The following is a 16,165-nucleotide window of genomic DNA, read 5'->3' as shown; positions in this document are numbered from 1 at the left end:
TCAGAAATTGTAAAAGATAAGTCATGTATGTGAGTTTATATGCATGCATTAATATGAAAAGAAGATTAATGTTACATATACTAAATTTGTATACATATATATAGACACGGTAATATTTACTTGGTTTAATGCTTTTCCAACTTGTCAATATTGGGGGATGTTGAGGCTGAACCTGGCAACCCAGCCCAGCACAGAATGATGAGTAGCGGTGACTGGGAGTCATGGATTAGCTCACATTCTTCTCCTCTGAACGCTATACGAACTTTGTGTGTCTGTGGTGTGAAGTTGTGTTTGTTTCGCTTTTGTTTCACGAGTCCAACGAGTTTTTAATTTTTGTCGGGTGATGTCCTGAACCCATGTTGGTCCTCGCCACCAGCGTTAGCAAGGTAATGCTAGCAGACTTGTAGCGGAGGTTACCGCTGTGTTTGCCGTTGCTAGGCCGGTCTTGTGGTCTCGTTGTGGGTTGTCGTTGGCATTAGCTCACGTCGGTTAGCTGACACGCTGCCTTGCTAGCAACAGCTGGACACGTTCTGTAAAACGCGTCGGTTATCGACATGTTCCGGCTGGTGGAGTCCCCATAGAGGCGGCCACTTCACAACCTGAAGCTCCACCATAGAGTCGTTTACATGGCAGCTTGGAGCTGCAGGTTAACCAGCTAACTTGAGCTAAATTAGGGTGGAGGCGTTCACCCAGGACATGGAGCTAATTCCTGTTTAATGACTAAGATTAACCTCACCAGCTCTAATGCTATGCTCAGTCTCATAGAGTTTCAAACCATGGACGTGTTGACCTGCAACACAGGTGTTAGCATCAGGAGAGATGTCAGGGCTAAAGTCTATTCATAGTTTAGTGTTGATGCATTTGAGCCGGTTTTCCAGTTTGTATGTAAACGTGTGTTTTATCGGGGTTGTCATGAAGGTTGGTACTAAGCATTGCATGTGTCTTCACCAGCAGATTCTGATGAGGGCATTTCTACAGGCCAACTGTTCCTGACACTGCACTTGGAAGACGTGTGAGCTGCAGATCCTCACCATGTCCAAGAGCAAGGGTCCTGAGACAGTGAAGGTGGTGGTCCGATGTCGCCCAATGAATGAAAAAGAACAGGCAAACAAATTTGAAAGGGTTGTCTCTGTGGATGTGAAACTGGGCCAGATTGTGGTCAGGAACCCCAGAGAAGCTTCAGCCAGCGAAACTCCTAAAGTCTTCACTTTTGATTCAGTCTACGACTGGAACTCCAAACAAATAGATCTGTACGATGAAACCTTCAGGCCACTGGTGGATTCAGTTCTTCTTGGCTTCAATGGGACCATCTTTGCCTATGGGCAGACGGGTACAGGGAAAACGTACACAATGGAGGGGGTGAGAAATGATCCAGAGAAGAGAGGGGTGATCCCTAACTCCTTTGAGCACATCTTCACACACATCTCACGATCCCAGAATCAGCAGTACCTGGTGAGAGCTTCATATCTGGAAATTTACCAGGAGGAGATCAAAGACTTGCTATCCAAGAACCAAGCCCATCGCCTTGAGCTGAGGGAGAGGCCGGACACGGGCGTTTATGTCAAAGACCTGTCGTCATTTGTCACCAAGAGTGTGCGAGAGATCGAGCATGTCATGAACGTGGGCAACCAGAATCGTTCTGTGGGTTCTACGAACATGAATGAACACAGCTCCCGATCTCACGCCATTTTTGTCATCACCGTTGAGTGCAGTGAGTTGGGCGTGGACGGGGAGAACCATATCAGAGTTGGCAAACTGAACTTAGTAGATTTAGCCGGCAGCGAAAGGCAGTCCAAGACTGGCGCTCAGGGGGAGAGGCTTAAAGAAGCCACAAAGATCAACCTGTCACTCTCTGCTCTGGGGAACGTCATATCAGCTCTGGTGGATGGCAGGAGCAGCCACATCCCCTACCGAGACTCAAAACTCACCCGTCTGCTGCAGGACTCCCTGGGGGGCAATGCCTGCACCGTCATGGTTGCCAACATTGGGCCGGCATCCTACAACATGGAGGAGACCTTGACAACACTGCGCTACTCCAACAGGGCAAAGAACATCAAGAATAAACCACGCATCAATGAGGACCCCAAGGATGCATTACTGAGGGAGTTTCAGGAGGAGATCGCCAGGCTGAAAGAGCAGCTGCAGAAGCGCTTAGGGGAAAAAAAGAAGAGGAAGCAAAGGAGGAGAGCTGGGGAAGGGAGCGATGGTGAGGATCTGGAAGGAGAGACAGAGGATGATGATGAAGATGGAGATGACAAAGGAGATTACTGGGGGGAGCAGCAGGAGAAGCTGGAGAGAGAGAGGAAGGCCATCATGGAGGATCACAGTCTGGTTGCTGAGGAGAAAGTTCGGCTGCTCAAGAAGAAGGAGAATAAAATGGAAGACTTGAGGAGGGAGAGGGAGGCTGGAGAGATGCTTACAGCTAAAGTTAAGGTAGGCAGACTTTTCTAGACAGGGTATGTATCTGTCCAGATAGAATGTTACTGTTGCATAGATTTGTTTAAAATGTACACACAGGCCAATGAATCTGTATGTTTTATGTTTTTCTGCTAGTGAGATGGAATTGCCTTTTTATATCCTGTGTGATCTGAAGTGTTATCATCAATTTATTCTTCCTCATCCAGGCGATGGAGAGTAAGCTTCTGGTTGGGGGGAAGAACATAGTGGATCACACCAACGAGCAACAGAAAATGCTGCAGCAGAGGAGGCATGAAATCGCTGAACAGGTATGTCAAACATCTGAAAAGTAGTGGTAAACTGTTTGACGGTCTCCAGTCAACAACAATATGATGACAGGTTAAGTCTAGTTCACACGCACGATTTTGACCCCGATTCTCCAGTCCTCTACGAGATTCAGAAGTTGCAAAATTAGGCCTCAGATCTTGCTCAAATTGTTGTGTGTGATCTCTTCAAAACCTCATATGAGTTGCCAACGCCTCAGAGACTCAGACTAGATTCCTAGCATGCCGAAGTCTAGTCTGAGTCTCTGGGCTTTCTAAAATCTATTGTGCCAATCCCACACATATTTATTTTGTGTATCTTTTTCAAATGTTCAGAAATAGTCTATTCTCATATAGAGAGTAGGGGCGGAATAATAGGTTGGAAAGAGTTTTCTCTATATATAAATATATATACTAACATACTTTTATATCTTGTATAAAAACTTGGTGCCATTAGTTTTTCCACTAAAGAAGTCTAATTTTGGCTGCAAGTGTATATTTAAATCACCACAAACCAATAGACCATCTTTTTCTGCTACCATGGTATTTTCTGTCACTCTCTTGGCGGCAGATACATTCAACAGAGTAACCCAATTCCCCATCTATTTCCAATTTCATAAACTTTTAAAAACTGTAATATACTCTATATGAGAATAGCAACTCTTCTCTTCGGACCAGACTTATAGGAAGAGAAAATCCCAGAAGTGAAACCCATTCCTGTTAATAAACTATACAGGCTTGTTCTTTTTTAATTTTAGATAGAAGTTTACTGTTTGATTTGGTTCAACAGCCCATTTATAAGAAATATATTTAGTCAGTAGCCGTTAGAGTTGTGGAAATTTCTCGATTCTTACCTGCGCTCACTTTACACTTAAACATTAAACACCATCACTGATCAAAAGTTATTAGGACAAGAACAGTACTTGATGTTTACTTTGTGTTTGTTTGATTTGCTCTTGACTTTATAAGGCACATGTTTAAACCTTCTAAACAACACAAGACGGTACGTGAAGTGCACAGTCAGGACAAAAGGGTTAAAGTGACGGGAATGATTAATAACTGTGGGGGGGGGGGGGTATTTTTTAAGCATTAGGTGCACACAAGTTTAAACTGAATGAATGTCAAATCAGTGTGGAGATCATTGACCCCTCTAATAGACTTACTGTTGTATACTGATTTTTGAATTGAAAACCTTATTTTATCTTGCAGCACAATTGTCACAACAGTAACAGCCTGTACTACTTTTTAAAGCGCTTTCATAATAAAAACAGAGTTCATATTTGTCTGACTGATTTTGAAATGCATCATTATGCATCGTTATTGAATCATGAGGGGTAGTGAAGATGCACACATCGACTAGCCATGTATATTCAACTGTTTTGTTTTTAAGATTAGAAAAAAAAACTTCCTGAACAAACAAGTAAAAACAGATAAGAAGAAACAACCACACCATTTTATACAACAGGGATGTTCACTGAAACGTCACCTTCTCCAGCTTAATGTGTCGGTCTGTGAGCGCCTGCTGCAGAAAAGAACTGGGGCATCATCACTATAACTCTTAATTTCTTATTTTTATCAAATGTAGTTTGGGAACCAGATAAACAGTTGTGGAGTTTGAACTGTACGCGAGCCGACCACTTTGAATGTCATGTCGTCTGAACTTGGCTTTACAGAATAGTTGTAGGCCTGCAGTCAATCCCAGCTGACATTGGGATAGAGATGGGGCATACTATGGACAGATCAACAGTGCATCACTCAGCTCACAGACGCAAACAACCATTCACGCTCACACCTATAGTCCACAACCAAGGTGGATCATGTAGATGGTGAAAAAAGGGGGGCCCAGCACTGAACCTTGCGGAACACCTTGGTTGACTGGGGCTGGAGTGGAGCTAGAACCTTTCATGGTGATGAACTGTTTCCTGTAGGGATATTTTTGGGGTTTATAATGACACTAGTGGGAAGAGCAACAAGTGGAGGTCATAATACGTTTGTTGATTTAGTGAATGTAGTTTTTATTTTATGATTTAACAAAACCTTAATTAAGTGTCATTTTTCCAACTGCATTAATCTAGCAATCCGTACACCTGGTCTTAGATCCTTTGTGTAATACTATATTAATAATAATAACAGCTTATATTTATATAGCTCCTTTCACGGGATCCAAGGGCGCTTTACATATGTTTGTGAGGGCAAAACAGTAGAGAAAAGGCAAAGTAATAATATAACTACAGAACAGGATAGAATTTAGCAGCAGGGTGGAGCATTTACAGAGGCCGCAACTATGAGCTCTGTCCTATTACTGTTTAGTTTCGGCAGTTGGATGACGTCCAGTTTTTTATGTCGTGCAGGCAAATGACTCGTGACTGGGGGGGGGGGGGAGCTGAGCGGATTGGATGAGTGCTTATGTAGAGCTGGGTTTTGATGAAGAAAGAGTTGTAATTAAGGCACGTTGACGGATGATACAACCAAGGTGGAGCATGTAGATGGTGAAAAGAGGGGGGCCCAGCACTGAACCTTGCGGAACACCTTGGTTGACTGGGGCTGGAGTGGAGCTAGAACCTTTCATGGTGATGAACTGTTTCCTGTTGGAGCGGTAAGAGTGGAACCAGGTGAGAGCTGTTCCAGTGAGGCCGATGTATTTGGATAGGCGGTTGTGGAGGATGGTATGGGCGCCGCAGAGAGTTCAAGGAGGATGAAGATACTGATGTGGCCGGAGTCACAGTGATGAGGAGGTGATTGGTGATTTTGTTGAGGGCTGTCTCTGTGCTGTGGTGGGGTCTGTAGTTTGTCAACAACATTACAAAAGTCTGGGACCAAAAAATATCTATCTCTTACTTGACTATAAAATTGAGAACAACGTAACAGGCTCCATTTAAGTCAGGGACCTCTGTCTAGCCTGGTCACACACAGAGCACAGTGGTCTAAAGTGAAAATGTGTGTTTGCAGAAACGCTGCGAGCGAGAGATGCAGCAGGAGATGGAGAGTCATGAGGAGGAGACTCTGGAGCTGAAGGAGACCTATACTTCTTTGCAGCAGGAGGTCGACATCAAAACCAAGAAGCTGAAAAAGGTATCAGCACCAACCTTGACTGGTTGACTAAATGTCTGTCGTTCCTGTCCGTTCACTTGTTTTCAGGATGCATCTCCAGTCCTGGCCACTGTAATCAACGAATTTATTCAGACTTGGACAAATTCACTCATAGTGTAAATATTCATTATTTGTAGATGCTTAGGTCAGCATTCCTGTTGAATTTTCAAATCTGATATCCTTTGCCTTAGAGAATTTCTGTCTGGAAATAAAAACCCTTGCAAGTAAGTAGGTGGTACTTACATCTGGTAAGAAAACAGAAATGCCTTAGTTGATCGATTTAGAAATATTTCATTACTCATGACAGTCACTGTTTCAGCCAAGTTCTAAGACTGAAAATATACTTGGTTTCTTTCCTCCTTTGTGCTTCAGCTGTTTGCCAAGCTGCAGGCAGTGAAGGCAGAAATCCACGACATCCAGGAGGCACACATCAGAGAGCGTCAGGAGCTTGAACAGACCCAGAATGAGCTCACCAGGGACCTCAAACTCAAGTAAGGAGCTTGCATATCATAGTGTTGGCCATCAGCATTATATCCATGATGAACACAATCTGTCCTGCTCCAGGACAGAACACACAGTAATAAAGTTGTGCGGTTGCATACTTAGGACCTAGTTCTATTCAACCAGATTTTCCTTTAAAATACCGTTCAAAAGTTTGGGGTCACCCAGACAATTTCGTGTTTTCCATGAAAACTCACACTTTTATTTATCAAATGGTTTGCAAAATGAATAGAAAATATAGTCAAGACATTGACAATGTTAGAAATAATGATTTTTATTTGAAATATTAATTTTGTTCTTCAAACCTTGATTTCGTCAAAGAATGCTCCATTTGCAGTAATCACAGCATTGCAGACCTTTAGCATTTTAGCTGTTCATTTGTCGAGGTAATCTGTAGAAATTTCACCCCACGCTTCCTGTAGCCCCTCCCACAAGTTGGATTGGCTTGATGGGCACTTCTTGTGTACCATAGGGTCAAGCTGCTCCCACAACAGCTCAATGGGGTAGAGATCTGGTGATTGCGCTGGCCACTGCATACCAGCTGCCTGCTTCTTCCCTAAATAGTTCTTGGATAATTTGGAGGTGTGAGTTGGGTCATTATCCTGTTGTTGGAGGAAATTGGATCCAATCAAGCGCTGTCCACAGGGTATGGCGTGGCGTTGCAAAATGGAGTTATAGCCTTCCTTATTTAAAATCCCTTTTACCTTCTACAAATCTCCCACTTTAACTTCACCAAAGCAGCTTGAGACCATCACATTACCTCCACCATGCTTGACAGATGGCGTCAGGCACTCGCAATTTCTCGAATGGAATAGCTTTCATTTCTAAGAACAAGAATAGACTGGCGAGTTTCACATGAAAGTTCTCATTTTCTGGCCATTTTGAGAGTATAATGGAACCCATGAATATGATGCTCCAGATACTCAACTAGCTCAAAGGAAGGTCAGTTTTATAGCTTCTCTCACCAGCTAAACAGTTTTCAGCTGTGCTCACATAATTGCACAAGGGTTTTCTAATCATCCATTAGTCTTTTAAGGCGATTAGCAAACACAATGTACCATTAGAACACTGGAGTGATAGTTGCTGGAAATAAGCCTCTATACACCTATGTAGATATTTCATTAAAAACCAGAAATTTACACCTAGAATAGTAATTTACCACATTAAAAATGTATAGAGGCAATTTCTGATTAATTTAATGTTATCTTCATTAAAAAAAACTGTGCTTTTCTTTGAAAAATAAGGAAATTTCTAAGTGACCCCAAACTTTTGAACGGTAGTGTATGTCACTGATTTTATTAATTAATATGCGGTTAAACTAATTGTATAATTTCTAATCAACATCCTCAAATAAACAGAGCTCCTGGTGTCATAAATGACCCACATCTGAGTGTTTGTGTCTTTCTGTCATTCACTGCCTCGTACTGCCTCCTGCTAATTGCTTGTCTTTTATCTTTCAGACATCAGATCATTGAGAACTTCATTCCCCTTGAGGAGAAGAACAAAATAGTCAGCAGAGCTTACATTGATGAAGAGGATGAGCACTGGAAAATGCAGCCCATTACACGTATAGAGGAGTAAGTTACACAATATTCCTAGGATGTTTTTACGTAAATTCTTCATCTGGGTAGAAGCGCTTTATGTGTGTAATCATGCCATTTGGGATAAATCACACATCCAAAGACCCAGACAACAGTCTAAGGACTACAAGGTTAAATGTGGCAAGACAAGATAGTGAATCCAAAATATAATACAACATCTGTGAAGATGTATTCAAGAACAAATGTGTTGTGAAAATTCGTAAAGGCCAGTTGAAGTGCAAAGAGCAATAACAGCAAGGCAAAGCACTTTGTATCAGCCAAAGAGTTTCTTAGTTCTGCTTGTCAGTCAGCGGACAAACAGGACCAAGATGAAAACCAGCAGTGTCCTAGACATCAATGCTTAACCTGCTCAGAGTACAAGAAAGAGGGGTTTATCTGAAAGCCCGGAAAACTTTGATCAGAAACCACGGCTGAATCTACCCAACTGGAAGAAGATCTGAATGTCATCCTAGATAACACCCTTAAAGGAGAGGCAACAATAAAGCTCAAGATCACGGTGTAAGTTGTGTTTCAGGCACACTGGCTGAGGGTTGTTTTGATCCTAAAGAATTGAAGTCATCAAGGCTGAAACAGTTTAAGGAGATCTTCCTGCTAGATGTTGAAGGGATACATATTCTGGTCCATCATTGAAATCTTATCTTCACCAACAAGCCCCAGGGTACTCTTGGGTTTTCTTGAGGATACATCAGTGATCTGCCAAGTCATTAAGGAAGCCAAGAGTAATAGCAACACTCTCAGTCGTATGGTCAGATCTCGCCAACTCCTAACAACCTAGAGATGTGGAGCAGTACAGAGCAACCATCTGTACCTTGCATTACGTCCTTACGGGTATCCTGAATCATTTGGAGAAGGTCTGTACAGATTGAGGCACAACCATGCAAACACACTAACCATCCTGAACCCCCCATCTAAGCATTTCCATGGCGACAGGTGGTATTAATGTTAATTCCGCTTTTTAAACCAATAAATTACTTCCTGTTTACACTTAATGATAAGAACAGAATACAGTCACTTTCAGCCCTCTTCATCTTAGAAATGCAGCAGAAACTGTGTTCTTTGTTCAGATCATCACACAAACGGTGAATTTGATCGTTCAACGATATATCATCATCCTGCAAAGCCCTAATTAACTTCATGTAAGATACCAATTTTTTTTCCATGATGCTTCAATTTCTGCTTCAGTGAACATCAGATGATGACCAGGCCTCTGTCTGCAGTGGGCTACAGGAGGCCTATCTGTCACCACGCTCGCGTGGCCATGATGATGAAGCCTGACACGAGATACAAAGTAAGCAGCACCTTCTCTTCACCTGTTTCAATGATGAACATATTCAATATCTCTACGCATAAAAAACCTACAGACACAGTGACTGTACATTCTTCATCCTCATCAGATGTTTCACTGGTTACACCACAAGGGCTGAACCTACATGCGCAGACAATCAATACAAACCTCACACTGAATGCAGCTTTAACAGCATAGTTAGGTGTAAATTTAATCTAAGTGATGAGTTTATAAAAATAAAAGAGCGCAGCACAGCTCTACTATGAAGCAACATCACAAGATGTTAGTCTCGTCTCTGAAGCAGTTTAGCTGCTTGAAGTGCTTACACCCTCGTCTATAAAGTTGTCATCGTCCGTGCGTACAGTCAGGGCTCATAGTCACATCTCTAGTTATGCACAAGAGGCATGCGTTGCAGTTCTCTCTCTCGGAGCTCACAACTTGTCTTTTGCTCTTTAGGCCCTGATCACACACACATGAATGTATGATTTGTTGCACCTTCATCTCCCTTTCACTTCCAAATTATCTATACATCAAATTGCACTTTGGTGAACTTTGACCCACGATAATTGCGTTAGATACAGATGTTTGACCGAGCCCTTTATCTGTGTACCTGTCACTCAGAATCTGTTGAAAGCGACGTTTGTGGATGTACAAACCTGCTACCTGTGCATGTGCATCCCTACTTCATTGAAAATGTACCTTCGATTTGTTTTTCTCAGATGAGTGTGCTTCTCTGCCCCCAGGCTGAAAACATCCAGATACTGGACATGGACCTTCCAACACGGACCACTATAGACTATCAGGAGCCGGAAATCGCCCCAACTGTGGCAGCAGCTCTGAGGGACGCTCTCAGGGATGAAGATGAGATCCAGGTAGATGCCTTTGGCTTTTACAGCACTTCAGGACCAACCCCACCAGCCAGTGCCATCTCCAGCCTAAAAAAAACAAAATCTGGGTGAGTTAATTCAATGAATCCAATTTTATTTTTATAGCCCATATTCACAAATCATTATTTGTCTCATAGGGCTTTGACAAGGTGTGACATCCTCTGTCCTCAACCCACAACAATAGTATGGAAAATTACTAAAAAAAAAACTTTTTAACAGGGTAAAATGAACATAGAAACCTCAGAGAGAGCCACATGTGAGGGATCCCTCTCCCAGGACGGACAGAAGTGCAATAGATGCCACGTGTAATGGAGAACATCAGAAATATAAGGTTATTTGCAGCATTGATTAGAGCAAACACTTTGTAGCATAATGGAAGGTCAATGAATTGATGGATTATTATCAGTAATGGTCGAGTATCTGAGGAGAAATATTGTATATCGAGCAGTCTTGTTTTGATCAGAGTCCATGGTCAGGATCCACAATCACGATCGGATGCCACTATAGCCCACAGTCATTGTCCACTGCCGCTATCAGGGTCTACCATCAGCTGCCACCTCGATCGTGGTCCGCCACCATTATCAGATGCCAACACGATACAGGATACAGGTGTCTTCACATTGTGTTCTTATGTCTTGCCACTGGTGAAATAAGCAAATGAGTTGTCGTTGGTGCCTCTCTGTCTGGAGCACCTGAGTTAGATTTTCACTAAACGTAGACACTACAATGTAATGTTGGTTGGTCCCTTATCTATAACCTGACCTTTGGTACTAGTTGGAGAGAGAAGGGAGTATGTGTGGAACGATCAGGCCCTACTCTCCCAATGGTGTACAGATGTAATGTTATATATACACAGATATAGTATATAGTGGTGTTAAGAGTTCCTCAACAACCACAATCTGTTCACCTCTCTGTTTTTGCTTTCTGTCCCTCAGTCGACCCAGAACTGGTAAGATGTCGGGCACCCCAACGTCTCCTTTCAGCCCCTCCAGTCCAGGATCTCCTCTTTACCCACAATGCCGCGGCCTGGTGCCCAAGTGACCGCTTCTGCCACTACTGTCACTACCACAACCTCTCTCATGCACCTCTCAACTTTGAGAGAATGGGTTTGGTTTTAGTCTCTTGCTTTTTACTACAGAATCTGGGAGGCTGTAAACGTTACAGAAAACTTTAATACTAATGCTGCTTTTTAGGTTTTAACTGTAGCCACACCACTATTAACTGTTGTCATGAGCTTTTTCCTTTGGAGATTTAAACCAACTCATCCAGAGTGTGAGCCAATACAACGCCTGAAGCCTCACATCACTCCACACTGCTATTAGCTGCTATGAATGTCTTAAATTTCACACTTACAGTGTTCTTAATGTATAAGAAAAAAAATGAAGGGGTGTGTTTATGTTTGCTGAACATTTGTATGTCTGTGTGTCTTTCTGTCACACACTGATTATTGAACCTTCTGTTAAACTGCACTGTCTTATTCTGATGGTTTTAAGGTGCAGGTGGTTGGCGTTCTGTGTCTTTAAGGAAGTAGTTCCACATTTTGGGAAATATACTTTCTTGCCAGATGAGAAAATCAGCACCACTCTCGTGTCTATTGAAGCCTGAAGTAATCAGCTTGTTTTGGCTGCCTTCCCTAGGGGCCTGGCAACCTCATGGTGACAATGACGCTCCAGGAAGTCTTAATGCCAGGTTGAACTAATCACCTACTGGCTGTGGCTTCATACTCTGTACAGACACTAGAGAAACAAGTGAGGGTATTTCCCAAAACATAGGGACTGTTTCTTGAGCTGTGTTTGATTGTAAATGTTAAGGCCAGAAAGTCGAACACATTACAGACTTGGCCTGTCACCAGTTGCTGTAAAGAGTAAAGGCTGTTCTTACTGGGGCACATCAGATGGAAGGCAGGAGCGGTGGGAGAGAGCTGCTCACATTCACACAAACGTACTGGGATTAGCGGCACTGCAGTAGGCCACCAGACATCCCAGCAGGAGATGAAGGCTAAGCACACCCTGAGTCACGGAACACTTTTCCAATAAGGCTGTGGCTCAGGTTCATCAGGGTTCCACGATGCCTTAACCTGTGCCCTTCAGCTCTGCTCCTTCATTTTAAGGCCGCACACACATACACACACGTTCTTCTCTGTCATTGTTACTTTGTTCGCTCATTCATTTTGACATATGGGAATTATTTCCAGCACAGTCCGGACGTTCCAGTCAGACTGTAGGTAAAACATATGGAGAGGCAGAGCATGTGGGCACAGCAATCAACTGGCCCTAGGTTTAAGGCTGAGGGCCACAGGAAGAGAAGGTAGAAGAGGGATGTCATGCTATAAGATACATTTATTGATCCCAAACACATGAACAATCACACAACATGCAGATTAGGGAAATTTGTCTTCTGCTTTTGTCCCATCTGGTGGACACATCACAGGACACACAGGGCAGTGGGCAGCCATTCACAGCCCGGGGAGAAGATGTTGGGGGAGTAAGGTGCCTTGCTCAGGGGCACTTAGACAGTGGGGGTAGGGAGAGTGCTCTTTGGACTTTGGAACAGAGCCAGGTGTTGTCCTGGCAGGTATGTTGTATTGTCACCGTGAGGAGTCGAACCAACGACCTTCCAGTCCGATGTCCGTAACTGTTGCCCATAGTCCAATGGTTCTGCCACTAGTCTACTTCTGTGTTGGTCTAACGGAACACTAAAAACCCAGCAAAGTGTTGATATCTTCACAGTATTGTGGTGGTGCCACGTTTTAACAAATAATTTAAATCGCAGACTCAGCTGACGTCTCTGACCCACTTCAGTGTAAATTCAGATTTCCTAAAATGACGCCACCACATCAACACTGATCAGTACATATGACCGAAACTTTTCTTAAATGCATAGAACCCGTCTTCAAAGCTGATCGCACTCATTTAGTAATTCAGCCCGTCCTGACACCACTCACTGTCTTTCTCTCTCGCGCCGATAATAGGCAGGTACACATATCTACACTTAGACTGGGCAAAAACAACAGAATTTGTCAATTTAATGTATGGTAACCTGGAGGAAATGGTTGGGCGCACTTGTGTAGCTGGTCAAAACTTTTTTACAATCCGAACCTTTATGAAAAGACTCCAAATGAACTCTGTAAGCGGACAACGTTATCACTTCACTGAATTACTTTAACAGCATTTGAATAGGAATAATTGTTCTACGTTATAGTAGACACTGAAATTATAGCCTTTGCCTGGAACGGGGGGGAATCATGGCTGTCAGCCATCGTCAATGGATGATGGGATAGTCCATCAACCCAAACCCTACTACTGAGTTAGCTTTTACTGCCCACTGTGACTTTTCAACAGGCCGGGGTCAATTGGCAAATTAAATCCTCTCAAATACTTGATTTGTGTAGTGGATTGTTTTAGAGGCGTCACTATGAAACTCAGTTAAAAGTTGAAAAGTAAAGGCTCTCCTGCTGTTTGGCCAAACGCCTACATACAGAAATATGTTATGTAGTTAGATATGTAACAGTGAATATAGACTGGTTGAAATGCAATCTTCAGTCATTTTTGCAGCTGAAAAAAAATCAAGTCTAACTTATTATAATGCCTTTTTATTATATACATATGTAGATATAATTTTTTATTCATTTTCTTGAAAATAAATTTGTAAATATTGAGCTTTTAAATTGTTTATTTTTGTTGATACATATATTATTTCCGTTTTTGTCTACAGTAAGGCGCAGGCTTTTGGGGTGTGTACGTGTGTGTACATATTTAAATGTATTGGTTGATAAGTCTGTCACAGATACAAGCGTGAGTCACCTGTAGATATATGTACTGAGTATTACACTACTGAGTATTTACACATTGATTGAACATTTATCTTCATTAACACAAACATAATCTTTCAAATAAGACCTCATTATTGTAACTACCACTGCAGTGTTGTGTACCTTGCGCATGATTTTAGCACGCTTGAGAATAATACATATGGTTGTGTATTCATCACTCACATGAATCTGAATAGGAGAATGTGAACATCTTAATTTAACTGAACACCTTTGTGTGTGTCTGCTGTCGCCACATCACTGGATCGAACTGCATAACTAACATTTAAGTGACCAACTTTGATAGTGATGAGGCTTTTGTAGCCACTGGTGCACTTCTGTCTTTGTTTGTTCAAGTCTTTTTACATGTTTAGTTTCTTTTAATTATTAAAGAAAATTCAATGATAAGATGGAAGTTTGTCCCGTCGCTGGAATATTTAAAAGATGGATATGTGATCAAATTTAAAAATAAACCTCAAGCCTCATGTTCTATGTAATTAAAGCACCTGAATATCTACCTATTGCACAAACGTCTGTCTGTAGAACGCATATCTCACGAACCTTTCATCTAATCAGCTTTGAACTCCAGGGAAGTGCAGTGTCGAGTTTGGGGGGATTTGGATATGTCAACAGTCTGTGGACTGGGTTGAAGATGTCTTTAACATCCTCAGAAACTCTACACATTGACCGGAATAACACAGCCTTAATTTTGAAAAGATGTGAACTTATTTATTTTTTACTATTTTAATTTAGGTTTGGTTTTCAAGTTAAATAAATGATTCAAACTGGTAAAAACTACACATGAGCAATAATAATACAAATTCTGTTTCGTTTTATGAAAAACATAGACTAAAAAATCTCCATTGCAGATAAACCAGTAAGGCTGAACATATAATGTTATAACTTCCCTCTGCACAATTTTTTCTAAAAGGTTTTTCACCAATAAAGATATGATTTTATAACATGGTGAAAATCCCTGTACGTTTGAAGGTCATCAGGTGTTTCGGCCTCTAAATCACAAGACACCCTGTTCTAAGACAGGCCCACCTGAGGCCCACCCTCAGACCTGGGTGTATGTCCCTGGCTTCTTGGGGCCCAGTTGGGATCTTTCCTCCTGATCCAGAGCCATCAGCTGCAGTGTTTTGCAGTGTGTGATGTTACTCTTATGGTTTGGCGCAGGGCCTGTCCATAGATCACCAGATCTCTGAGCAACGTGATTGTGGATGTTGCAATGAAACCCCTGCAGCCAACCTCCACAGGGTAAGCAATTACCTTCTAACCACGTTGCTCTGCCTGAAATGCCAGGTCTGCATAGGCTACTGCAGCTTTTTCCTCTCATTTGCTTTATTAACAGCAACATCCCAGGATATTGTCAAGAAGACCTGCAGGGTATTGGACCATAGTACCAGGTCAGGTCTTTAGGTGGAAGTGACAATATAAGATGGGACTTGAAGTCGCTGCTCTACGACCACCAACATCTCCCGGTCTCTGGCTTGCTCCAACTGACCACTCTTGGTCAGTGGAAGCCCTCTCTGTCCTTGTTCCCCTTCTTGGACCAAACCAAATTCTCTCATCAAGCTCATGTACTGACTGGAATGATAACACTTGGGCAGACCGCTCCCTGTTGCCAGTTCTGGGACACAAGTTACCCATAGCAATAACACATGTCAACAAAGATGGAACCACATTAAGTAGAATTTGCCCAAATCTGGGCTGAAGTGCATTTATAATCTGGCCCAGATCTGGCCCACTGTTCATATTCTATCCTTATCTGGCCCACATACCGATTGAATGATGACCCTACAGTTGCCCGCTTCCATTTGCCTGATCTGGGCCACAAGTAAGACTTAGCAATACCGCTAACCCTATGTAAACCAAGAATGAACCACCTTAACTATAACTGGCCCAAATCGGGCCACTCTTATTTAATCCATATTCTTATCCGGCCCACATACCGTGGTGAAGATTGCTCTCCTGCAAGATCTAAGCGACAAGTAAGCCATAGCAATGCTGCATTTCAATAAAAAAATGTGCAAATAGGCATCGAGACACATTTTTAAGCTATACCGTAGAAATATTGGCTAGTGATAACCTCAACAATATTCACGATTTTTGTCTATTGTTTTTAAGGACTGTCATTCATTACCGTGATGGCCGTGTGTCTTGCCACCTTGTCAAAGTTATAAAAAAACATCTCGTCTGGAGGCTGAAGTCAAATAGAAGGATAAGCTTGTCCTGGACTTCTCAGCCCTCAAAACAAAGCTTGCCCTGAC

General features: G+C 42.4%; 1 protein-coding gene across 2 annotated transcripts; it reads left to right on the top strand.

Moving 5' to 3' along the window:
* Positions 1 to 128: 128 nt before the first annotated feature.
* On the top strand, positions 129 to 14,678 carry LOC133957156 (kinesin-like protein KIF3B). 2 transcript variants are annotated; one of them, XM_062392612.1, is made up of 9 exons: positions 129 to 386; positions 955 to 2,433; positions 2,625 to 2,726; positions 5,670 to 5,792; positions 6,183 to 6,301; positions 7,772 to 7,888; positions 9,095 to 9,200; positions 9,941 to 10,152; positions 11,020 to 14,678. In XM_062392612.1, exons 2-9 carry the CDS (start codon positions 1,033 to 1,035, stop codon positions 11,123 to 11,125), a joined length of 2,286 nt encoding a protein of 761 aa, XP_062248596.1. In that variant the 5' UTR covers positions 129 to 386; positions 955 to 1,032; the 3' UTR covers positions 11,126 to 14,678. The 2 variants fall into 2 exon arrangements, with proteins under 2 accessions (XP_062248596.1, XP_062248597.1); XM_062392613.1 differs by having other exon boundaries at positions 952 to 2,433.
* Positions 14,679 to 16,165: the final 1,487 nt, after the last annotated feature.

Source organism: Platichthys flesus, chromosome 7, assembly GCF_949316205.1.
Source record: "Platichthys flesus chromosome 7, fPlaFle2.1, whole genome shotgun sequence".
NCBI classification, from domain to species: Eukaryota; Metazoa; Chordata; class Actinopteri; order Pleuronectiformes; family Pleuronectidae; genus Platichthys; species Platichthys flesus.
Note: the sequence above shows the minus strand (reverse complement) of the source record. Positions and strands in the feature narration are given on the sequence as shown.